Source organism: Vidua chalybeata, chromosome 6 (genome assembly GCF_026979565.1).
Source record: "Vidua chalybeata isolate OUT-0048 chromosome 6, bVidCha1 merged haplotype, whole genome shotgun sequence".
Lineage (NCBI taxonomy): Eukaryota > Metazoa > Chordata > Aves > Passeriformes > Viduidae > Vidua > Vidua chalybeata.
In genome coordinates this window covers 57,714,572-57,738,902 of record NC_071535.1, presented here as the reverse complement: position 1 = coordinate 57,738,902, position 24,331 = coordinate 57,714,572, and the positions used below count along the sequence as shown (strand labels likewise).

The following is a 24,331-nucleotide window of genomic DNA, read 5'->3' as shown; positions in this document are numbered from 1 at the left end:
CATTACACACACATACTCCAGCAAGTATAATTGTATACGAGAATGTTTTCAAGTCTGACCGTGCGCTGCATGGATAACATCAGTCAAAAAATTCAATTCGATGGATGGCTTTCCTATTTGGTCTGAAGTATAAAATTATACCCACACATATTGTGCACACAAATGTGGGGAAATGTCATAAAAGCATGAAGGAAGAACTGCAAAGCTTCTGTTAATTTCTATTTAAATGCTTTAGAAAAAAATGGTGAAATATTAAATTGAACTTCGTCTCCAACCTGAAAATCTCGGCAACAAAAAAGAAAACAATTTGTCCCCTTTCCTGCCACCAAACCAGACTCAAGATTGACTTCTAGTTTAAAATAAAATGAGTAGTAAAGTGATCCATTACACTGTTTATCTACTATTATTTCACCATGAAAAATAAAAGGAAGGTCAATTCACTCATAATTCAGCGCTACCAAATCACAGCCAGGTACACTAAACCAGCAGAGGGCAATAGAATTCTAGAATTTTGCAAAAATGGGATGTAATTCTGGATGGAGCTTTATTTACTGTATACATTTTCTGGCAAAAGTCATTAAACATCTAATTACTCATGATCTCTAATCCTAGATTCCTGAAGGTCATGTGTAATTTACTAGACATTACTTAAAGCCATGCAGATTACCTCAGATTTCTACACAGATTTATCAAGATGGATACATGCTACAAAGTTCCCTGTAACATTAAATAATACACGTAATAACATACTTCCTTCTCCAAAGAGATAAAGAAGAGATTTAAATAGTTTTGTTATACAAAGAAAGAAAGGAAACTAAAATTGTCTAGAACGACATCTGTTCAGATCCCATAAAAAAGAGAAGACTTTTTCATACCAGAACTTCACAGTTCTAAATAAGGTTAAACTCCACAAAGTGGATGAGAAATGGTTTGATTTTTCTCCCTCTACATAGCATCTTAAAGTTTTGGTGGGTTAAATCCATTAGATAAGATACAGATTTCACAAATTCTCAGTTGAACTGTTGAATCCATCTGAAGAGCTTTTCAAGCTTTGACACAGTTATTTTGAAAATCTCCTAAAAAGTCACTGAATCCCTTTGGATCAGGTGGTTCAGCAGGGAGTGCACCTGCGAGTGCATTGGAATGGTGCCACTGGCTCTATCCACGAAAATAACCCACAGCAACAAAGTTGTTATCCTGGTCTGTGCCCAGAAATAAATAAACTGTAAATCTCAGAAGTTGATGGGCTTTATCTACATTCAAATAATGGTTCTTAGAATTATTGAGGACCTGATATGCAACTTAAAGCCCAGCTAAATAGAGCATCTAAGCAATCCCCCAAGGGGGTAGTAAAGTAACTACTTTAAGTTCTTCTGTCACTTCATTCTAGTAGTTCTTTAATTACTATTTTCCTTCTTCTGTGGGAGCTTTCTCTCTCCTCACTGGTCAAATTATTTATTAATTTATCTCAATAAGCAGCATTTCCTTATCTGAAGAAACTATTAAAACAATAGTCCTCAAGTAGCCCTCAAGAACAGGATGAGCAAATTTGTAAGATGTAAGGGTACAATAGAGAATATAAATTTCAAATTCGTAAAATTTTAATAGCAGTAGATCTCATCTTGGCAATACAAATTATATATATACTACATGGCTCATGTGAAAGAAAGAGGATGGGCAAAATCAGGAACTGCAATATTATGAAGAATTCTGAAAGTAAGGAAAGAAAACTGAACTTGAACTCTGAGCTAAGCCATTTGAGAGATCAAACGACATCCAGTTTGACCAACAGACACAGAAAATGATTGTGGAGGTGCTGAATGGAAGTGCCTTACAGAGCAGAATCTTGTCAGGAACAGTTCTGCCAAATGGTAAGGTGCAGTTTTGGCACATGCAGGGCATGAGGAAGAGGAGAGCCACACACCTCCCCTGTGAATTCTTCCTGGCACAGCACTATGAACTCATGACAACGAGCTGACGTGGTATACACAAGTTCAGAGAGCTGTGATTAATCAGAGGAAGCCAAGAAGAGCATCCTACCAAGAATTCCAATGGCAGGTACTGTCATGAAGGGTACAGAAACAGCAAATGGAAAAAAATGCAGGGATATGGATGAAAACAAGAGTAGGAGATAAAAAACTCCAATCTTGGGCTTAAATCACTTGGACATGTACGTAAGAAAAGTGTTTGTGACACCTCAATTTTTTGGTCACACTCAGTTTAAATTGTTGATGAGCTATCTAGGATGGCAACTGAGACATTCACAGAGAAGCAGGCAATACACACAAATAGAGCAGCAATTTCTCTCCCTTACCATCTGTAAGCATTTGCTCTCTCATGGAAACATAAAATAACGCTGCTCAAATCAGACAATAATGCTAAAATTAAATGGAACTTAGTGAAGGAAATTGTTCCAGAAAGTTCCATTCTACCGGGATAAGGATGTGGTGATGAGGAGGCAAAGTTGACCTTACACATATGGAAAATGCATGGGGGACTCTGTTACTTCATTTACATTCCTACGCATGAAGCTCAGAAGCTTTACTAGATTTTAATTAAGCCACCAGAAATTCTTTCATGGTGAAAATTCGAAGTGAATCAGAATTTCTGTAACACTGTAATCCCCCCTAGAAGTAACAACGTAAAGAGATGGGCAATAACGAAATGAAACTTCTTAAACCAGAGTTATGTATCATTTCTAGAAAACAAGCTCAAGTGAAATCAGTTACAAATGATGTGATCCAATATAGAGGAAATGCAACAGAAAGCTTTCTCCTTATTCTAGGCAATAGTGGGTCAGCTCCTCAGTAACACAAATTTACTACAAAATTTATCATTACGTCTCATTTTAATTGGGGGAAATTTCCTTTTTTTTTCTTCCTGACCAAGTACTTCCTCCCACAAACCACTAAGGAACTACAGATTGCTAAATTATGTTTTCCACTGCATTACCATTCTGGGAAAGTCAGCTACTTCAACAGAGCAAAGTTACCTCAGTAATGGATTTCCTAAATTCCTTGTAAAGACACATGTTAAAAACATTCTCCAGTTAGTCTCTCCTATTAATATGCTAACCTGTTGTATTATACTTTCTTGTTTAATTTCCTTTTCCCCCACCTAGAAATAGTTTTCTAAGTGAGATATTCTCTACTGCAAAGACATAAATGTATTCTACTGGCATGTATTATATATCTATCACAAGCAAAGTACACAAGTTAAAATCTTAAGGATCAGAGATGACTTTTGGGTGCCTGTGTTTGCAAGGGATACTGCAAAAGCACCCGATCATAACTAACAAGAATCCCCAGATTCCTGTTTTAACATGAAAAGTATATTTGCTTTTACAAAAATAATTAACTGAACTATAATATTTATATGAAAATAAATTTTAATGGATGTAATAAAACTTTTGACTGGAGGAGTGTTTGGAAATATTGACAGAACTTTGACCATTGCCTTAAAAATGCTCTTCCCTGATCCCACTCATATTCATAAGCACCTGCCAAGTAACCACATTATTCTCTCTCAGAAGTCAATAAAACCCTAATTTTAGGTCATGTCTGTTAAAACTTCAGCCCTAATTAACCTACTGGTGCACAGAATCACCAACAGTAATGACTGCTATTATGAATAATGATGACTGTCATGAATCATGAGCTATAATGATGACTCCACAGCTTCCTTCCAATGCTTCAAACTGCCTGGCTTCAAGTATTACTACTTATTTCAAATACTTGTCGTAAGCTCTTGAGGGTAAGTATCTTCATTTTTCTTGTACAAAAGTAAAATTCTTGGTTTTTTTTTTTGTACAAAAGTAACACCAGCAGTTCTGGTCCACAATTAAGGCTCCTGGATTTTCCAGGAATGCAACTAATGCTCATATACAGACTTGATAATGTTGTAAATGTTCCTTTGTGGTTCAGCTTCTCCCCTATTATCCATTACATGATGCAGCCATATTCTTTTTAAGCAGGCAACTTAAATATGTTTCTGTATTAAAGGGATTAGCTTTCTGACAATGGATAAAAAAAATAATTTTAGTACTAAAAATAATGTTACTTAATACTATTTCAGTCACAAAAACATTTCCATAGACTAAGATAGTATCAGAACTGGCAGGATAGAGATACAAAAAGAAAATTAATGGAAGCAGACAAAACTCCTTGCCAAGACAATAAAGGAAGTCTTTCACGATGGGAGTTTCCTAAATTAAAGCCAGCAATTCAAGAGTGAAGAATTTTAAAGTAGAAGTGATTTTAATCCAAGCACACCAGAGTAGGACAGAAAGTTTTAGAAGGAAGCACAATATCTAGGTGCAAGGATGAAAATATTTCAGTGTAGAAAGCTAACACATTACAGAATGTCTCCCTAGCTTTCCAGGAGGCTAAAAACATGCTGATGAGTATGAGAATTACTTGGGACAATCACACTTGTGCAGAAATTAAAGTTAAAAATCAAAATTCATGTTGAATGTAAAAAAACCCATTAATTTTGCTTTTCTAAATTAACTGCATCATCCAATAGCTTTGTGCAATTCCCTGGTATTTACACAAATTCTAAAATAAACACTATTATAATATTGTCATTAAGTAACAGAGATAATCTTAGTACCAAATTATTCCACTGTTTCCCACAGTAGGTGGACCAATATTCCACTGATTCCAGCTGACACTAACTGTAAAATTTGCCTGATAAAGACATAAAATTGCAATCAACTCTTCACCCATAATCACAGATTTTCCACATCAGCCTTTCATGGGGTATCCTTCCTGTGACTTCGCAGCTGCTGCTACACAACAAAGAGCACATTTCAAATGATGAAGCTTCTGTTAGATAATTAACCTTGAATCGGGTCTCTCTTGGAAGGGGAGGGTTCATGATAATGATTAAAATACTATAAACTCTGCTGAATTTCACTAGTACTGCCTCCAATTTCATCCATGAAATTGGGAATCCCTCCTACACCCAACAGGCCCTGGAGCTGAGCAGTCATTTCTCCAGGCATTTCAAGGATTAAAGACTTTCTTCCACTGAGTATCTACCATAACTTATTGAAACTTGGTAACCCATTTCAGCTAGGAAAGTCCACACTCAAGTTACTTTCATTTTATTATTGTGCTATGCAAAACACCACATATAATTCACTATGGAAAACATTAAAATGATTTCTATTTGTGCATTAACATAAAATACTTCCCGTTTCACATTTTTTTATTAATTCAACTTCTTACTTAACTCACAATTTTGTATTCTCCTTGAAGATTATAAAAAAAGCCCTTGGACTAAAATCCTTTTCTTCACAAAAATGCTGTCAGGGTACTTCTTAAGATGACCTGAATAAATGTTCTGTACTATATGCAAAGACTTTAAGTTAAATTATTTACACCAAATGTTGTTCTTTTAAAAACTCTGAAAAAAAGTCTCTGATTTTATGTAATTCTCCTTCATTCTCAACAAAAGTACAGGAACATGGAGTACAAATGAAAAATGGGCAGCCATGCAGATGAACAGCCCAATGATGCCATATCCTAAGGATTTCAGCCAGCCCCAGTCTGCAAAGCTGCAGACTCATTTCTCTCATTCCATTTCAAGCTCTACAAAAAAATTCACATCAGTATCCAACTGAAATTTTATTAGAAATTTTGTGGCTTAGAAGCATTAAAAAAAAAATCAATTAAAAATCAGTTTTTCCCTCTCTCCCTCCCAAGAATTACATAATTTAGTCACATAAAAATTCAAAACCAGTCTCCAGTGCATCTTGCGAAAGGACAAATGTCAATTTGAATGTAATACATCCAAACTATGAGACATTTTGTTGCATTTGTTTTTTTTTTTTGCCTAAACTAGATCAGCACTCTCCAAGCATACATCAAACCATTAAAAACAACTGACTCAAATTAATGAATTATTTTCTAATTAATTAATCTCTAATTTTCTAATAAATAATAATGCTCTGAATACTGCCATTTAAAGAAATGCTTGTTTATAAATGTGGAAGCCCATTCATGACATCTACACAGAAAAAGCTTTACTCTTAGAATAGTGTATTCTTATTAGGCCACTTCCTTTATTCAAACACTTCTGAATGCCAAACAACAGAAAATTTGCAAGTGTTACTGTGGACTATGCAATGTGGTAGAAAGGTATGGGAACACAGATATCATATACAGTTTAACCACAACATTTTAGTCATAAAATTTTGGCAAAGATCCCCGAGGAGTAGAAAACTTTACTATAATCTGAACAATCAGGTTGAGAGGGGAACACAGCTGTGCCTAACACTCAGTGGGTGAGGGATGCGAGGGAGGCTGACCAGAGTGCCGAAGATCAGCTGAGCTGCCGGGGAGGGCAGATGCAGCGGTGGCCCCTGCCTGGGGCAGCGCTGGGGACCTTGGGGTGGCAGCTCTGCTGCTGTGTCATTGTCCAGGACAGGCTGGAACTGGAGCTCCTGCCTGGCTGCGCTCCAGAAGGCAGCGTGGGGCTCACCACATCCTGCCAGCCTGGCAGGGAGCCAGAGTGAAACAGGGAACCCAACCGCCGCGGATGGGACGATGCCGCTTGCGCAAGCGCCAAGCTGCTCCTCGCGGAGTTCACGCAAGGAAAGCATCACTGAAATAGGTCCCTTCCCTCTCCTCCTCTCTTCCCACGTGTAGAACAAGACCTGTTTTCCACAGCACCATGGAATACTACATTTCCACTTTATACACAGAAGAAATGAGCAAATAAGCGTGGGTCATTGGTACCATGAAAACATGGAAAAATTCTTTTATCTTCACGTATAAATACATTTTATTTATATTGTTTCAATTTTAAACAAAATTCCAACGGTATTACTAACGGTAAACTAAAACCTTTTTCTAACCCAGAAGCAAAATTTGTTTGTTTTTGTGACATTAGCAGTACACACCAAAGTCCACTGTCACTGATGAGTCACATTCTGCTAATAGCTTGTGTCCAATATTTAAAAATTTTAAAAAGCATTGGGACTATTTTTTCTAGAAAAATTCAATTATTACTCCAGGCCACAAATATGCAACCAGTGCTGACTTCCTGTCTATGACTTTAATCCCATCAGCTCTGACTTAGAGTGTGATCAAATCCTGCCTGATCAAGTTTCACAATAGATCACTCACCAGACTTCAGGGAGAATTCTGAAATTTCACCAGACATCCCAAGAGCTCCTAGCACGCTGTACACAGCGTGATGTTTCTTGTAATTTTAATTGGATTTGTGTAGAAATACCCTAGACTAGTTTTTAAATAAGCAAAGGCATTAAGACAAGATGGGTTACATCATGCCAGCTTGCTACCTTCTTTAAGTTTTCTGCCGTTTTACCAAAAAATATTTTAAAATCCCTCAAGGCTAATGCATGACACAACCATTCCAGAATCTTACCAACATCACCACCAAGTTTTAAGTTGTGTTACTGCTCAGTTTCTTGGCTTATCTGCTGAACTCAAACAAAACCACATCCTTCTCATTATTTATACACCTCAAACACTTGGTGACTGCACTGTGTTCAGTAAAACACAGTGAAGTTATTTGGGAAGAACAGGTAATTGTTTCATTTTTGCTCTGCTTTGTCTTGGATAAATAAAATGAAACCTAACATTTCATGAACACAACAGTCCTTCCATAAAGGAACTGTGAAGTCCTGTAACTTCTTTATATTTCTTCATTGGAAGCAAGAGGAATTACGCTAACAATGAAATGCTGCAACATGAAATCCCATCATGATTTCCCATCAAAATGCTACAGCAAACATAGATGGTAAAATATCAGACTGGACTGAATTGTACAGACTCTTAGAACTCCACTATACTTTTAGATTTACTCAGATTTTGTCACTGATAGCTTGACTTGGAGCACTGCCTGTGCAATGACCCCAGTGTACACACAAATGGAACCCTGTGCCACTGTCACAAGCACAATTCCTGTCTACTCCTGGCTACTAAGAACATTGTCCAGTCTCAAAAGGGGTGGGTGAGATGAGATTTAACAGGCTGCTGGCAGTAAACATGGTATTCTGAGAACAGAAACACCAATAAAACAACTGCACTCTGCCAAGCACTGCTTCATCCTTGGGAAGCATCAACACAATCCTATGGCAGAGGTAAGATAATTCTTCATGTTGAAGCACAGGCTCATGCCAGGTAGAATATATTCACTCTAATCTATGAGACAATTTTGAAAACCTTTAGAGAAGCTGAAAGAGCTTCCAAAAAGTATAATTTTTTACTCAAAAAATAATCAGTTTACTCAAAAGTATAAGTTCTACTCAAACTGAACCATAAACTGTTAATCTGAATTTTAACTAACCACTGCAAAGTTAGTGTAATAATCTTATGTTCCGAACAGCATGTCAGTTTGTGTTTAGTATGAATAGTTGTATGCCAAAATAAGTACTTTTGCCAAAGAATTGTATCTAATGGGACATACCAAAGGGGACCATCACTGAACCTGAGGATTAGATCTGGGAAAAACAAAATTCTTTTTCTATTATGCATTAACAGCTGGCTTTTGCAAGTTAATAGTCAGGTTATTTTAATTTTTAATTCAGGTCAGGAACATTAAAAAACTCATCATGCTTCTTCCACCGAGGGACTCACAGTTTCCTGAGTGTATTTTTAGAGTTAAATAGTCCAGGCTATTAAAAAAAGATTTCAGAGAACTTTCTGTGAGAGAAATGGTGTGAGATCTTGGTACCTCTACCAAAAAATACAAGTGTGTAGATGAAATTACTTAAATATATTTTATATTCAATCCGGATTTTTGCTCTGCTTGATGGTGAAATCAAAACTTTTTAAAGCTTTTTTCAAAACTCTTGATACTACAATAAAATCTCTTTTTGTTGTCTTTCTTTTTTTTTTGCCTACTTGATCAAACTTTACCAAGGTAGGAATCTAACCAAACTGCTCCAACACCCCAAAACACTCCCTGTACCTCTCAAAGTAATGAGCTATGTGGACTCTCTTGGCTATTCTTATAAGCAAAACTAAAAACCAGATAATAAAAGAAAGTAGAAGTTTCTTGAAAATGTAGAATTTATGCAGTAGTAAGAATAAAATAGGGAAGAGGGAAATTTCTATAGCTCGTTATCTCTTCCCTCAAATTAAATATTTGTGGCAGCAGCAAATGTGAAACAACAATTCCACTACTGAAGGACTGAAAACAGAGGGAACAAAGATAAACTTGGATCTAAAGATGGGAGAAAATCAATTTGCTGGGATTGAAAAATTTAACATCTCACCATGCTACTTTACATAAGAGAATGAAAATACTCTGTACACTCTTCCCCAAGAGCAGTTGTGGGGTATTATGTACAGCTATAAACTAAAACACATTTAACTAAAGCTTTTTTACAGTTCAAACTTTTTTACGGTTCAAGAAGAGGAAAAAACCCTGCCACTTCATGCCCCATACATGTTGTTAAGTACTAGTTTAAATAAGAAATGTCAGGAAATCTTCTACACATTTAAGTTTGTCAAAATTGCTCTTGCCTTCAACAGATGATTCTGGTTTGTATAACTGATAAAATTTGACATTTTTATTCTAAAAACAACATGACAGGATCTTTTTCTAGTTTTAAAAAAACCCAGAAATTGATTAGAACATATATTTTAAACTAAAAACTACTGATCTTGCAGCTTTTTGTTGCAGAAACCTTGCTTTCCATTCAGCTAAAATAGGGAACTTTCTGCATTTCTGGCTACTCATAAATGCCCCATGGCCATCTGAAAGGTGGAAGGTTGCATTTTTCAATTGCTATATTATTAATGTGTAGATAAGCTGTCAAAGCAATTACTGTTTTGCACTATCACAGTGTACCAATTACCAATGACTAAGCACCTATTTCCCAAACTGGGTTGTATCGCAACAATCACATTAAGCAAAGTTTATTTAATATTGCAAGCAAGTCCACATTCTGAACTTATCTCCTCAGGTATGTACATCCTAAAAATCAGAACTGGAGCTACCCAGAATGGGTGAAAACACTACTGTATTTGGACACTGAAATAAATTCAGTCATACTACAAGAGTTCTGCTTCTGAAATAATTACTTTAAAAATTTATATACTTTACATTTTTGTATTTACTATCATATTGCATTTTGCCACTATCAAACATTATGTACTTTCCCCCCCTAAAAAAGAACCAAAAACTAGAAAATGAAAACAAATACACAGTTAAAACAACCCAGTTAGAGTAGCCTCCAAAATGACCTACACAGACTGGAAACTTCACTTGTACTTTTGGCCAAGTACTTTATTGGCCAACTGTACTACAGTGACCATTGTATTATAATGGCCAGTGCATGTTTAACATGCCAAATTAAACACAGTAGTACTGCAATAAATAGTTCTTACATAGTAACATCAGAAATTATTTTATTATTTTAGTGACTAAATATAATTCAATGATAATTCTCTAACCCATCATGTAGCCCGCATTTCGTTCTGGGTGTACGTCTCATATTCATAATGACCCAACATCAATAAGGGTCCTAGAGTAACGTCCATGTCAGTCTATTTGATGATTTCCATTGACATTAATAAGTTTTAGAATTAATCTTCCTGCCTGTCATTTATCTCCTGTCATCTCTTTCTCCATTTTAACAACGTATGTGATGTAAAAAAAATACAAAATAGCAGTGGTTGCAATAGAAACTTACCCTATAGAAGGCAGTTGTCAGGGGCAGCAATGCTGCAGCAATGCTGTATTCTTCTGAAGATGAACAATCCTGCAAGAAAAAACAAGGAAGAAAATAAGCAAAACCATTTTATGCACTGTAATTTCATTTCTGCCTTATGGAGTCCCTCTGGCATCCTTCTGACACACAATATAATCTTTAATCATTTGATATCATGTAAAGATAACACATATTTATGAGTGTGTGTGTATATATATATATACACACACATATATCTATCTTTCTATCTATCAATCTATTTTCTCATGGCTTCTCTTAGACAGGTATTGCTGTGATTCTTTGCACTTTAGAAATTTTTAGCCAATTTCTCATTCATATATCTGAAATACCAATTCACAGTCATCATTTATACATAATAAGGAAAGTTTTCCTCATTTAGGAAACAATAAAAAGGTAGATTGCTTCCATTTGGGTCAAGAGCAAACCTGATTAAAATGGAAGTGATGTGATAACCAAAGAATGCCCTCTCAAAACATCTACATGAAGGAAGTGACATTTATGCAATGTGAAATAATCGCCTCCACAGCCTCTACAAAAGTTTGGCACAAGGTTGACTTTAAAAAAAGATGAAAACCCATTCTCTTCAAATCTCTGATTGCTTCATTCAACAGTCAAGTGTGTCATTCATGTCTCTCTAGGCAGAGAAGGGTATGCCAAAGTAAATCAACTAGTAATTGTGCTGATGAAAGTCATGGTTTTATTACAGAAGTCTTTTAAAAGAAAGCAGAATTGGAATGTAACTTGATATTTAAAAAACAAACTACTTGAATTTTTATGACCATAAAAAAAAAGAACAAAAAATACCATCAAGAGTTAAAAATGATACTTTTAAAAAAAGTGATCAGGTGTTTTTTCAGCAGGTCTTTTTGCCACCACTGAAGAATACAATAATGCACATACTTGTACAGTTGACAAATGTATCACCATTGTGCCCCTGGATCATCAATGGATAACCAACATTTCCAGCTGAACAATTCATTATAAAATTTTTAACTTTATTGTTACAGTGGGCACCCTGCAACTCAAACCACTCCTACTAACTGTAATAACTGACCAAATGCCAACATTGAAATATCTTGAGTGTTCCTCTGCCAGACTTTACATTTATGCCTTCAGCATATCAGAGTTAATGAAAACACAGCAACCAGCAAAAACCTGGCACCAGCCAATTGTGATACCAGAAATATGAAATCTGCATTATAAAACCAACAATGTTATGGATTATTAGGATGTTATTTGTATCCATCTCATTTCTTGTTCTTAAATGGCTGCAGAGTCATGTGGATTGCAGGTTCAAAACAACAGATCAAAAAAAAACTCATCACAAGACTATTTTGCTTCTCATAATTTTAAAGTCTATTTTAACCTTTGATTTCTCAACAACAAATCCTTCATCTTCTATTGCTTTAATCAAGCTCACCTAAATGGAATACCAATGTCCATTATAGATAAATACAGCAGCAGTTATAAAACTGCTTACACATAAGTTCTGAAAAGGGACACAACAAGTTCACAGTTGTGAAGGTTTATTTCTGCACAGAGTTACTGAGGGTTCCAATGGGTCTAACTCTGCACAAATGCATGAATGCTAACTGTGCATGGACAACATGAGTTTGGCAAGTGCTCACACTTCATAACACACTTCCAATCTGGTAGAGGAAAACTAACAAAAATGGACACTGAAAAATTCAATAAATGTTCCAATGATGCCTCTTGGTATTGCAATATGGATATAGCAAACCCAAATTAGTTTGCAAGATCTCAGAGCATAAGGCTAAAGGACACAGCCTCAGCTGCTTTCAATTTTACATTTCTGCATTATTCCCTATTGTTATCCACATCCTTGATCCCCATTTGGAAGTTAGCATACATATTTTTAGTTCAATATATGATAAATATTCTTACTACTTTTTCACTTAACAAGAACAGTTCCCACTTAAAATTTGACTTTTCAATCTTTAGAAATGTGCAACAGCTTTCAAAGAAATACATATCTTATTTTTGTACATGATTATTTATAACCAGGTATAAAATAATCCATCCTCAATTTCAGGTTACCTACTTAATCCCTTAGCTCAAATTATTTGAAAGAGTTTGGGCTTTTATCCAAAATATACATAAAAATATCTTTATAAAAACTGAGCAATGTATCTTCACCTAGAGAGCATTCAATACTCCAAGAGCTAACATATGTCTCAAAGATATACATCATCACCATATAAACAACACATTAGATTATTTTTCCATTCCTTCCTTCAAGTACGAAATTCTCCACATATTCCATGTCAGCAGTACACAGACTTGTAGTATGGAAGTATTATCTCTAGATATTTTTTTTTTCTTCTCCTGTATATGACAAGGGATACAAAATTATGTCAGTTAGGAATAAATTACAACACTGTTGTTTTAAGATGAGTGGAACTAATTAATTGTTTATCTGCATTGTAGCTGCAAGACAGAATGCCATAGTTAAAAGAGATGTTGCACTGAAATCTCAGCTTCTCAATTTTACAGACAAACCAAAGTACTGGAAATGTCATATATGTGCTGTAGGCAATTAATTTAGACCCCTGAAACAATGCAATCCAGCTGCCTTACATATATTGTCTTTACCAATTGTGAAAAATGCTCTTACTGCTGTTACAGAAGTAGGTAAAAATAAAATGCCATAAAATAATCAAAGCTTTTCCACCTAATTTGCACAAAATGAAGCTGAAACACATCTAGGGAACAAAACTTATTTTCAGCAAATTAATCACCAAAAAAACCCAGCATCCTTTGACAGTGAAATACAGAGTTCCACCATGACATATGCAGAGTACTGCTTTGAATCCATGCCTAATTGAGTGAAAACCTGGCACATTGTTCTGGCCATACTGATCCTATATCCAGACAGTTGCTGAACTCTGTAGCAGATTGGAAAGGTTACAGGAATTCATGTACACTTAAAATAGCTTTGCTACACTGAATTGACAAGTGAATAATAAATAAGAATGTTTTTCCTTACATCACTTACTTTGACAACGCATGTGAATTACTTTTATACTCCAGTCAGTTTAAATATGCAGCAAAGCTTTGGTGGTTCCATATTGTCATTAGATTGCAGAGCTGAGAGCATGGAAGCTACAGATTTTGGCTGCTTGGCTGGACACATGGGGCTGATACGGGGGAGCACTGATGGCTTTTGGAATCTGGTAGGTGGCTCAGGCTTCTGGTGCTGGAGGAGAGAGTCAACTCTGCTCCTCACTCTTGACTTCAGGACAGGTACTGCCTGGAATGCTTGCTTGGAAAACAAGGTATTGTGCACCATCAGGAACTGTACACCATCAGGAACTGTGCACCATGAGGAACTGTGCACCATCAGGAACTGTGCACCATCAGGAATTGTACACCATCAGGAACTGTGCACCATCAGGAATTGTGCACCATCAGGAATTGTGCACCATCAGGAATTGTGCATCATCAGGAATTGTACACCATGAGGAACTGTGCACCATCAGGAACTGTGCACCATCAGGAACTGTGCACCATCAGGAATTGTGCACCATCAGGAATTGTGCATCATCAGGAATTGTACACCATGAGGAACTGTGCACCATCAGGAACTGTGCACCATCAGGAATTGTACACCATGAGGAACTGTGCACCATGAGGAACTGTGCACCATCAGGAATTGTACACCATCAGGAATTGTACACCATCAGGAACTGTACACCATCAGGAATTGTACACCATCAGGAACTGTACACCATCAGGAATTGTACACCATGAGGAACTGTACACCATCAGGAATTGTACACCATCAGGAATTGTACACCATCAGGAACTGTACACCATCAGGAACTGTACAGCATCACGAAGCTGAGATGCTCTCTGCAGTGTGGTCCTAGTGATGAACAGCTGGGAAAAGCCACCCCAGGAAAAGATCTCCCCTGATCTGCTCCTGGACATGCAGGTCCAAAAATGCTGTGAAGTCCCCTCTAATATCCCACAAGAGCAAGCCCAAGCCAGTGAAGCACTGTGACAGTGCACAAAAATTACCTCTCTTCCTGCATTAAACAACAACTTGTACTTAGGGATTTCTGCTTTCTCTTAGTCACATGATAAAAATCTAGAAGACATGTATGGAACATCTAGATAACATTTGAGGTGGAATTTTCTTCTTAAATTCATCTTGATAGTCTCTCTCATTAACTGCTACCTGATACAGTATCTTCCTGCATTAAAACCCATTCTGCTTTAGGCACTAAGCTTTTCAAACAGACACCACATCTTTAATAATCTGCAGAAATCAGAGTATGCCAAAAATTTGGGATGCGATTTTGCCTTACATTCAGGAACACCACAAATAGCCTGAACTCCCCACAGGCCTGACTATCACATGAAATCACTGTAGCATGCAGTGAATCCAAACTAAAAAGCTGAATATGGCAGCACTTGATCCATACCTTTTTGGCAGCACAGGAGGACGCGTGCATGCTCTGTTAAAAATGCTGCTCAACACTGCACTGTCCCTCCTGAGAATAACTCAAGTCAATTTTCAGGCATACGAAGAGCATTCATCACCCTGCAGGACTAAGCTCAAAATGAATCCAAAAAAAAAAAAAAAAAAGCCAGAAACTTTAGGGTCAGATGTGTTTTCAAAGCACTAACCCAAGAAGTTAAGTCAGCATGTGTAACTATGTGCAGAACATCAGCTACAAATTACAGGTGAAACATTAGTTACAAATTCAACAGATTACTTCACTGGTGTCAGGTTTTAATCCCAATTCTTACAGAGGAATTATGTGGGCAGGGTTTTATTGACTCACAGAATTTTTATTATTGATGCAGTTTATATTCTGGAAATATGAACTGTCAATCCTGATGCACAAGATACTACTTTTATCTAAAGCAGTAAAAGAATTCAACAGTCCAGCTTAGAAAAATTGTTTTGTTTGCTAAAAGGAATAGAGATCCATCAGATAGAACTGCTGTATTATTCATAACCATACCTTAATATTAATGAGGTTATTTTTCATTTTTATTAGATAAACTGCATAGATTTTACTCATTCATCTACAAATGCAAAATTAATGCAATTGAACTATTACAAATGGGTTTTGATCAAAGAAAACCTCTTCTATGTAAACTGACATTACCATCAATGTCCTTTATATTCAATCTTTGCAGAATCAAAAATGCAAGTAAATAAACTGACAATTAATTTAACAATATTTTATTATAGCTCATATAATTATATGCTGTCTTGAAAAACCACAGTCCTACTTGGAATTTCCAAAATAACTTTTAAAAGTATTTAACTTACAAGCTTTAACTTCACAGATAAAGCCATAGTAAAAATTACTGAGTTTGTTGAAGTAAATGCCAATATGACAATAATCACTTATAATACCTTTACTAGCATCACATAATTAACTTCACAAGGAAGTTTAAATCTTATTATTGGAATCATAAGCAAAATTGCCTTCTTAGTGAAAATTAATGTGCATTTACTTTCTTGCTAATATTCATATGGAGCTTTGCCTAGTCAATCTACCATCAATGCTAGCTACTGCTCTGCTTTATAGTGGGATCAAACTTTTCCTTTGTTTTTGTTGACAAACACGAAATCAAACCTTATTGAAGCAGCTACAATTTAATAAGTGCAACACTTCTGGGACCTGAAAAACAAATGAAAAGCAGACATACTGAGAAAGTCCATAGAGGTGACTACCTGTTGCCTTAACTTTTGACAGAACTGTAAGAACAAACTCAATACTTGGGAGATACTGCCCTAACAAAATTCTCATTATTTTTTAAAACTTCTTGTCTTGATAAGAATATAAAGAGCTTTTCAAAAGTATTGATTTGCAAAAACCAACTTTTCCTTCATAAATGACCCAAATACGTTTTATGTGTCGCTCATTAACACAAGCTTTTAATTTTATTTTTGTTCTGGCTAAACGCTGGTGCAGGGATCCACAGTTAATAAAACCAAGACATGGACACTCTTATTGTCTGTGGTTTCCAGGTTTAATATTGATCAGATCTCTGGGCTTTTGATGAGCAGCTTCTCAGACTGCTACCTGGGCTGACAGCAGTAATTCCACAGCAGTAATTCAACATAAAGTCCAGAGCACAGACTTGACCCATGCTCTGAAGTCTGCCACAAGTAACAATTTCTTCACCTTCTATGGCCATCACAGAGTGATGCCAGTGCAGAAGACAAAAGAACAGAACCCAGCCCAGGAGAATCCTCACTGATTTGTTTTGACTTTGTGGTCTTTCTGCCTTATCAGGAGCCTTTGCAATGACCATTTAATTAAGGAACTTATCCTGTCAGCAACAGGATGCAAGATATTGTAGAGCTGCTATTCCAGGCAGGAGATCCAGTTTTATTTTAGAGGTATTTTATTTCCTGAGGAACTTCATGTTTGTCTTCACCTGGCCCTGATTCATCTTAAGTTTGCCTGCCCTTGAAGCATAGTGGTATAAGGAACAGGATTCAATCAAGGCAGTTCAGATGCAATTACACAAGCACATAGTGTTCAATGATTTTCAAGTTTCCTTTTGCTTTACTCCACACATTCACAAGCTAGCAAATGCAACAGATTTTCTCTATGCAGCCCCATCCTACTCCTGATCTCACAGCAAGTGAAAACAAGAAACAACATTTCACTCAAAGAAGAGCTGTCAAGCCCCCCCAACCCCCACGCTTTCTCAATAAACACATTTCCGTCTAGGCTTGAGGTTAGTCATTTCCTCCTCATCATTACAAATTACATTTAGGAGATGAGGAACCTCAATTTTTATGTGCATAAATTACACATTTGTCACTGTACTTTTCTGTACCCCAGAAGCCTAAAAACATGCAACTTTTTTTGCAAGATACTGATAAAAACAAGAATGCCATCCCTCGCGTCTCAGCACATCTGAGTTTCTTTAACAGAAATGCCATGCATGTTTCTGAATACTGTCATGAGGCCCATGGCAATAAAGTTCAACATACTCAGGCTGTAATCTTCTCCCAAGGAAATGGTTGGGATGCCAAGATGCCTTTTGACTTTTATTTCACAGCAGGGCTTCATTCACAGTGACTCTGTCCAAACCTTAAACTACACCAGCTGTGATACAAGGTCCTGCACAGCAATTTGTAAAAAGTTTTGACAAACAACACTCAAATGATAGAATACATTGCAATTCGGGATAAAAAAGTGATCAATATCCATTAACTGCTCAGTTGGAGGGGGTGATTAATTGATAATATATCTAGGAACTGCAGTGTACTCCTAGAGCCCTGGTAGACCAGAACACTTCTGCACCCACTGCAAAACATTAACACAGGATACTCTGTAAACTGCTGTACAGGCAGCCTGTTTAATTGAGTTAAGGAACAACAGAGAAATGCTTAAGACATTAAAAGAACTATTAAAATAGATGCCATATTACAGGATAGTCCAGTTTCATATTAACAAATCAGTTCACAAGCACACAGGACACATCCTTACTCCCAGCAGCATCTCATCTCCTAAATTTTAAAGCAAAAACTTTCAAATATATATATAAACTTTCAAATATGTACAAATACATTCTCCTTGCTTAATTTAATTTTACTGTTCTTTTCTAAGTTTCATGTGATTTTCCAGTTTCACATACTTTTAATAAAAATGCACCACATCATCAGAGCACATTGTATACAACTTTTACACCTTAACAGGAACGAACTCCTAAAAAAAATTAATCACATTTATATGGGTATGTAAAGTGATTCACTGAAAAATCAGTTTTTCACTTTAGAAGAAAAATGTTTGGATAGAAATGGAATTTTACATCCATCTTCTGTCATGTAATGAGCTGACGCTCAGTTCAGAGCAGTTACCAAAAATTCTGGGTCTAGTTCACCATGGAGAAACTGAATAGTGTCTGATGAAATGTAACTTGGAAGTAGGGCTCACTGAAAATTTTCCACTGAATAGCATGTGATAGCAAAATAATTTTTTATTTATGCTAAGAACCCTCAATGACATCATCTTAGGAAAGAGAACTTCTAATCCCCAAGGTTCTCCCCTTGGGAGACTCAGTCTCTTGCCAACTGATTTGCTGGGGAACCAGAAATAAAACCTTCTACAATAATTCAAAGAAGGCAAGGAACAGGTTTGGGGGAGCTACAGGCTGGCCAGTAGGGAGCAAGTCCCCATAGACAGCATTTCCAGACACAGGCAGAACACAAAAGTGATTTAGAACACAAAAAGAAACAGCTGATCAAGGAAAACATTTCATTTCTTCAGTGAAATACCGAGCTGTGTATCTGAGGAAAGAGCAGCCTGTGTTTTGCAGGCTCCTTTGGTACCCTTGGGGACAAGCTGGGAGAGAAAGTCTGAAGGAAAGAGTGGAAAACTGACTGCACAGTCAGGCTCAAGGTTTAGCAGGCAGGTGGCTCTGAATCCTGTTTTCAGGGCCTGACACTGTGGTGAATGTTTTCATTAACAACATGGAAAATGGCACGAAACGCATCTTCACATTTCTGACTGACATCAGATTTGGGAGAGTGGTAAATACGCTGGAGGGCAGGACTGCTGCTGACTGGCATCACAGCCTGGCAGACACAGACTGAAAGAGCCTGTGTTTACAGAGAAAGATCTGTACAAGGGACAGGGTAACTCCACATGGAAACATGAACTACATACAGACAGCACCAGGAGCCATGTGCTGTGCTGCACACCTCAAACCAAGTCAAAAATCCTAAAGCATTAGTCTCACAAAGAGTTACAGCAGGGGCAAAGGAAGAAAGCAATTAGAAAGCTTATGGATCTGAACCAAGAGACCGTCAGGAGAGAGCACAACTGAAAGAATCCCAAAAAACCTAAATAAATAGATAACGAGGAAAGAGCGTGCTCAACCAGCGCAGACAGAAATTATTGGCAAGAAAGCTGCTGCCAATTTTATGTATCTATATCTATGTCCAATGCATCCACAGGGCTCTGGCAGGTGCCCCTGGGAACCCAGGCCCATGTTTGCCCCTACACTGCCCCTGGCAGAGGCATTTTCCACCAACTGCCCAAAACGGGGTCTCTTCAATACGTATTTGACATCTTGCTGCAGGACAGCTTCGGGCTTTTTAAGCCAACCTGGATATTACTGAAAAGCTTTCCTTCACTTTTGGCACGGGCACCAGATGGTCTGTGCACAGCTGCACCAAAGGACAACACGGACGACACCGACCAGCTGCTCCTGGAAGAAGTTTTCTTGGATCAGCTTCGTTGGTGCAGCCCCATTTCTGGATCCATGAAACAAGTGTCAGCTGCTGGAAGAGGATATTTCTGGGATGACCTGCAATGGCTGCAGAATTTCAAGGATGACAAGTGGCGTTTTGTGGGTTTTTCTGAGGAAATTCTGATTAAAAGGTTCTGAATCTCGAATTCAGCCAGCGAGGGCTTTTCCACTCTCAGGCACAGATGACACACTGTATTAGCTGTGCTGGTGAACTTGACAGAACCTAAAATCCCTTGTTGCCAATTCCACTGCCAGACCTCTCTGTTCCTTAATAGGCTGGAATGTAAATCTTCAGTTATGTTTCAAAGACTAGTGCAGTTTTAACAACATTAATGGAAGCTGTTGTAGAAATTGCTTAATCCAAAAACCAACCTTGAAACAACAACCAGAATTAGGCACGCTGCACATCATGAAAAAAAATCACGTTACTAGAGAAGTCATCAGAAATATCCCATTTTTCTGGAGGAAAAAAAAAATCCAGCAATAAAGTAATTTCAAGGATAAACAGTTCATAGAAAAGAATACTTGAAGCAAATTTGGAAAACTGAAAGACATATGTTGTGCATGATTAAGCAGCATGTTGTGAAGCAGTGTCCACCTTGATTAACACATCAAATCTGTGTGATCAAGGAAGAATGTTGCTACGAAGCCTGAAAAGCCCAAGAGATTCTGAGATTTCAAGCCTGCTTGATTTAGTAAAGTGCTTCCTCCAAGATGGAATCCATCAATGGAATATATATTCTAATACAAATATTTAAACTATGAAAAAGGAAAACATAGAAAATACAATATTTTTATTTAACTTAATGTTACATATTTTAAATTTTCTGATTGTACTTTTCAGTGCGTTGACAGCAGACACCTCTTTCATACAGGTACAAATTTTATTAGAAATCTTACACTTTTTGGTGGTTCAATGCACAGGAGATGTGGGAACTGTTTATTGTAAAATGTTTATTAAAAATTAATTTCTTGATTATTAACAAAAGGTTTGTTTTTCTAAGAATCCAAGTGAAAACAAGCATGAAGCACTTTTTATAAGAGATAAAGACAATGGAAGAAACAGTAAACCAATTTTGAACTGGCAATTGCAGAACTTCCCTCAGAACCCTTCAGTCTTAAAGCTTGCTGAATTGGTACTTTTCTCTGGGATTTTTAAATGGCTTCAGGAAATAAGAAGGTTAGAATTCCAGGAGGTAATTCCTCCAACTCTGGTTACAGAAGTGAAAAAGTAAACTCCTGAAACATACTAGTTGGTCATCTAGCTGAAGAGGCCTGTTTGGATGTCCTCAAAAAAATTCCTGTTCTCTGTAAAAACTGCTTGGCAGGGCAAACACAACCAGAGGAAAGAAGACATCCTTGGGCTTGCTGTGTGGACCAAAGAAGCAGAAGTGTATCAGCATTGCCTTCCAGCAAAATTCTTTCTTTGGTACAAATTCTAGGAAATCCTGGTATGATCCCTTTCTGTTCCACAGCCTTCGAAATCACTGCTAGTAGCAACATCCAGCTAACTAGCCACAGAGAAAACCTTCTTTGCCAGATTTTGGATTGCCAGCTAATCCATTTTAAAACCCTGACAAATCTCCTCCTAGGCTATCTGATCTTCCTTCCAGAAGGTTTTGTTTCAAACACCGGTTTTGTTCTTGTTTCATTGACATTTCAAGAAAAAAATGCAGAAGGGGTAGCTCTGCTATGTAATCACAGTACATGGCAAGGAGAAGTTTAATAAAACTTCTGTACCTTGGGGTACAGTGAAATACTGGTGAAGTTCTAAGTCCCAGCTACAGCCATACTGTTTGAAATTCTTTCCTCACAATTCATATTTAGAACTTTCAGAAGGATGAGCCAGATTGCAATGGCTGGATAAAAAAGAATGGGTAGTGAAAACAAAAACTGAGAAGTTCAAGCATTAGCAATGGCTTTGGCATCCTAAAACCAGCCTGACTCCAATGCCAGAGAGCACACAAGCAAATCACCAAATGAGTGCAGAGCACAGTTCTGAAGATCAACAGATAATTTCTGGACAGCATGGTGCATATACTGAATGAAACACACTGTATCAGCAAGAACTATCAGCCATGTACAATAAATGTGATGACTCAAATGATAAATATTTCTTATCTGTGCCTTTTCCCAACAAGAAATATGAGTAGATATCCTGATGCATTTGACCATCTTCTCATTCCTTTATCTTACCTGCAGTTCTAAGTAGCAAAGAAATCCTCAAGCTTTCAGGAAGACCTTCACTATCACAGCTGACACGAGTCCCACAGTACCCCTTACCCTCTCTTTCAGTACCACACTCATGTTGATGGCCACTTTTTGTCCAAGTTCCTTATGCTGCTAAAATTTTAGATCTTGTTCTTTCCTGTTTTTCAAGGACATTTAGGATTGTGGCTTTTGGTTCAGTCCTGTGAGACATCCCGCCAGGTGCTGCTAGTCAACAACTTACTGAAGATTTCAAATACTCTTCCTTACCACCCTTCTTCAAATCTTCTCCTATGCAGAGAAACTAAAATCATGCATTTTCTAAATGAATACACAGGGTGAGAGCTGGGTGCATCAGCATGATGCTGTTGTGTCATCTGTTGGAGCCCATTTGTGCAACGAGACGTGACTGATGATGCAGCCAAAATTCACCACTACTTTAACAATAACAGAGGTGCTACATACCTGATTTTGATGAATATCTCTACAAAATACCTTATCTTTAAATTGGTTGGAATAATTAATTGATTAAATTAATTATGATTTGCTGGACTGATTTTAAATTAATCAGTTCTGATGCCTACTGTTTTCATGAGCAGGCTGTATCTTGAATTTGGAAATCAGAATATTACAAACAGAGTATTATAATGCAGACAAGGAAAAATATGAAGTTTCTAAAGAAGAAGTGCTGAAAATCATGGCACACTCATAATCTGAGTTGATTTTAAGTGCATTGTTATTGTTATTACAGTTAGAGTAAAATCTAGAAAGATATTTCATTCCATATACCTGGAAGGGATAGAGAATATTATGTGTCAATTGTATGGAATTTACTTATGTATAACAAGGATTTGTATTCTCTAAAGTGATGTTTAATCAATTAACATTCCAAGCAAAGGTTTTACAGGGTGTTCAACTGACTAAAGGACTTAATTTAATCAAAAGAAGCTCCTTTTGTCCTCAAAAGTCAAATAATCTGTACAGAAAATCCAATAAATTTGTTAATTTACAAACATTGCAGGACTTCAGACTGTTAAACATGCACTTCCAATTCCAATTCTTAACTCCCAAGTGGAGTTTTGGACTTTGGAGTTCAAGAATTAGGGGAGAGGCGGGGAAAGGGGGTTGTGAGATTAGTTTGTTTATCTATAGACATTAGGTAAAGTAATTTTTAAATACTTTGTTGGATCACTAGATACCAAAGCCTGCCCCCGTGACTGAGTACAGGGAGGGAATTACTAAAAATAGTCCTCATTAAAGCATGTTTACATGGCATTTTCCATGATTCCTAAAAGCCAATTATTTAAGTCATAATTCTGGGCTGTAGTATTGAAAAAGAATGTCAACAGCTGCAAGAATTTTTTACAACATATGCAGGTTGTCAAATATTCTTTTGTTTACACCTTTACTTTGTGTTCTTGTTCTAGAATGGCACACACTTGCAATGTAACAGCAGAGGAGGTAGGTCTTTTACTGTAAACAAATTAATCCTTATGCTTTTTTTCCTTAGGAATCATTCTAAAACGTCACACAGTTCACTACTGTTTGTTTGTCATATTAATGCATTTGTCAAAGTTTACACAAAATACTGACAAAACCCAGAACTGGTCTGTGTTTTATGGTATTTATCTCAGCACCACACTTCAGTTTTTGAATGCAAGCTGTCAAGATCTCAATTGTTTAACCCAAAGGTTATGCAAACATGACAGCAGCCAAATAATTAGATGACTTTGGATATTCCATCTTCTTTCTGCTTCAGAAATGACCATATTTGAAAAATAATGAGGCTCTTACAGCCACCCATTAGTAATTTTTATGCAAATTCCAGTAAAATCAAGCACTTAGAATCAGAAACGTCACAAAATTCCTTACAGACACAACAAACCAGCTGTCTATCTCCGTGTTTCTCCTGGTGGCCAAATGCAGAAATGTCTCACTGCAACTTCTCTGCCTGGGCTTACCAGGTACTTGATGGGTGAAGTGCAGGGGAAGGAAGAGCAGGCACCACGTTACACAGGAATTCCTTTTCCTAAAAATAGACTGGGCACACGTGTGGCCACAGTGGCACAGTCACTGCACGGGACAGCAAATCAATACCACGCAATGTCCTGCCCCTTATTGTACCCATTAAATGGCACACAGAGCAGGTGAAGTGCA

The 24,331-nt window shown here is 37.0% G+C and overlaps 1 protein-coding gene across 5 annotated transcripts in view; it reads right to left on the bottom strand.

Moving 5' to 3' along the window:
- Positions 1 to 24,331, bottom strand: part of SBF2 (SET binding factor 2) — a 233,612-nt gene that overhangs the window by 55,530 nt on the left and 153,751 nt on the right. For all 5 annotated transcript variants that reach the window (XM_053946078.1, XM_053946073.1, XM_053946076.1 and 2 more), the window contains exon 17: positions 10,673 to 10,741. In XM_053946078.1, coding sequence (XP_053802053.1) covers positions 10,673 to 10,741 — 69 coding nt within the window. The remainder of the gene's footprint in view (positions 1 to 10,672; positions 10,742 to 24,331) is intronic.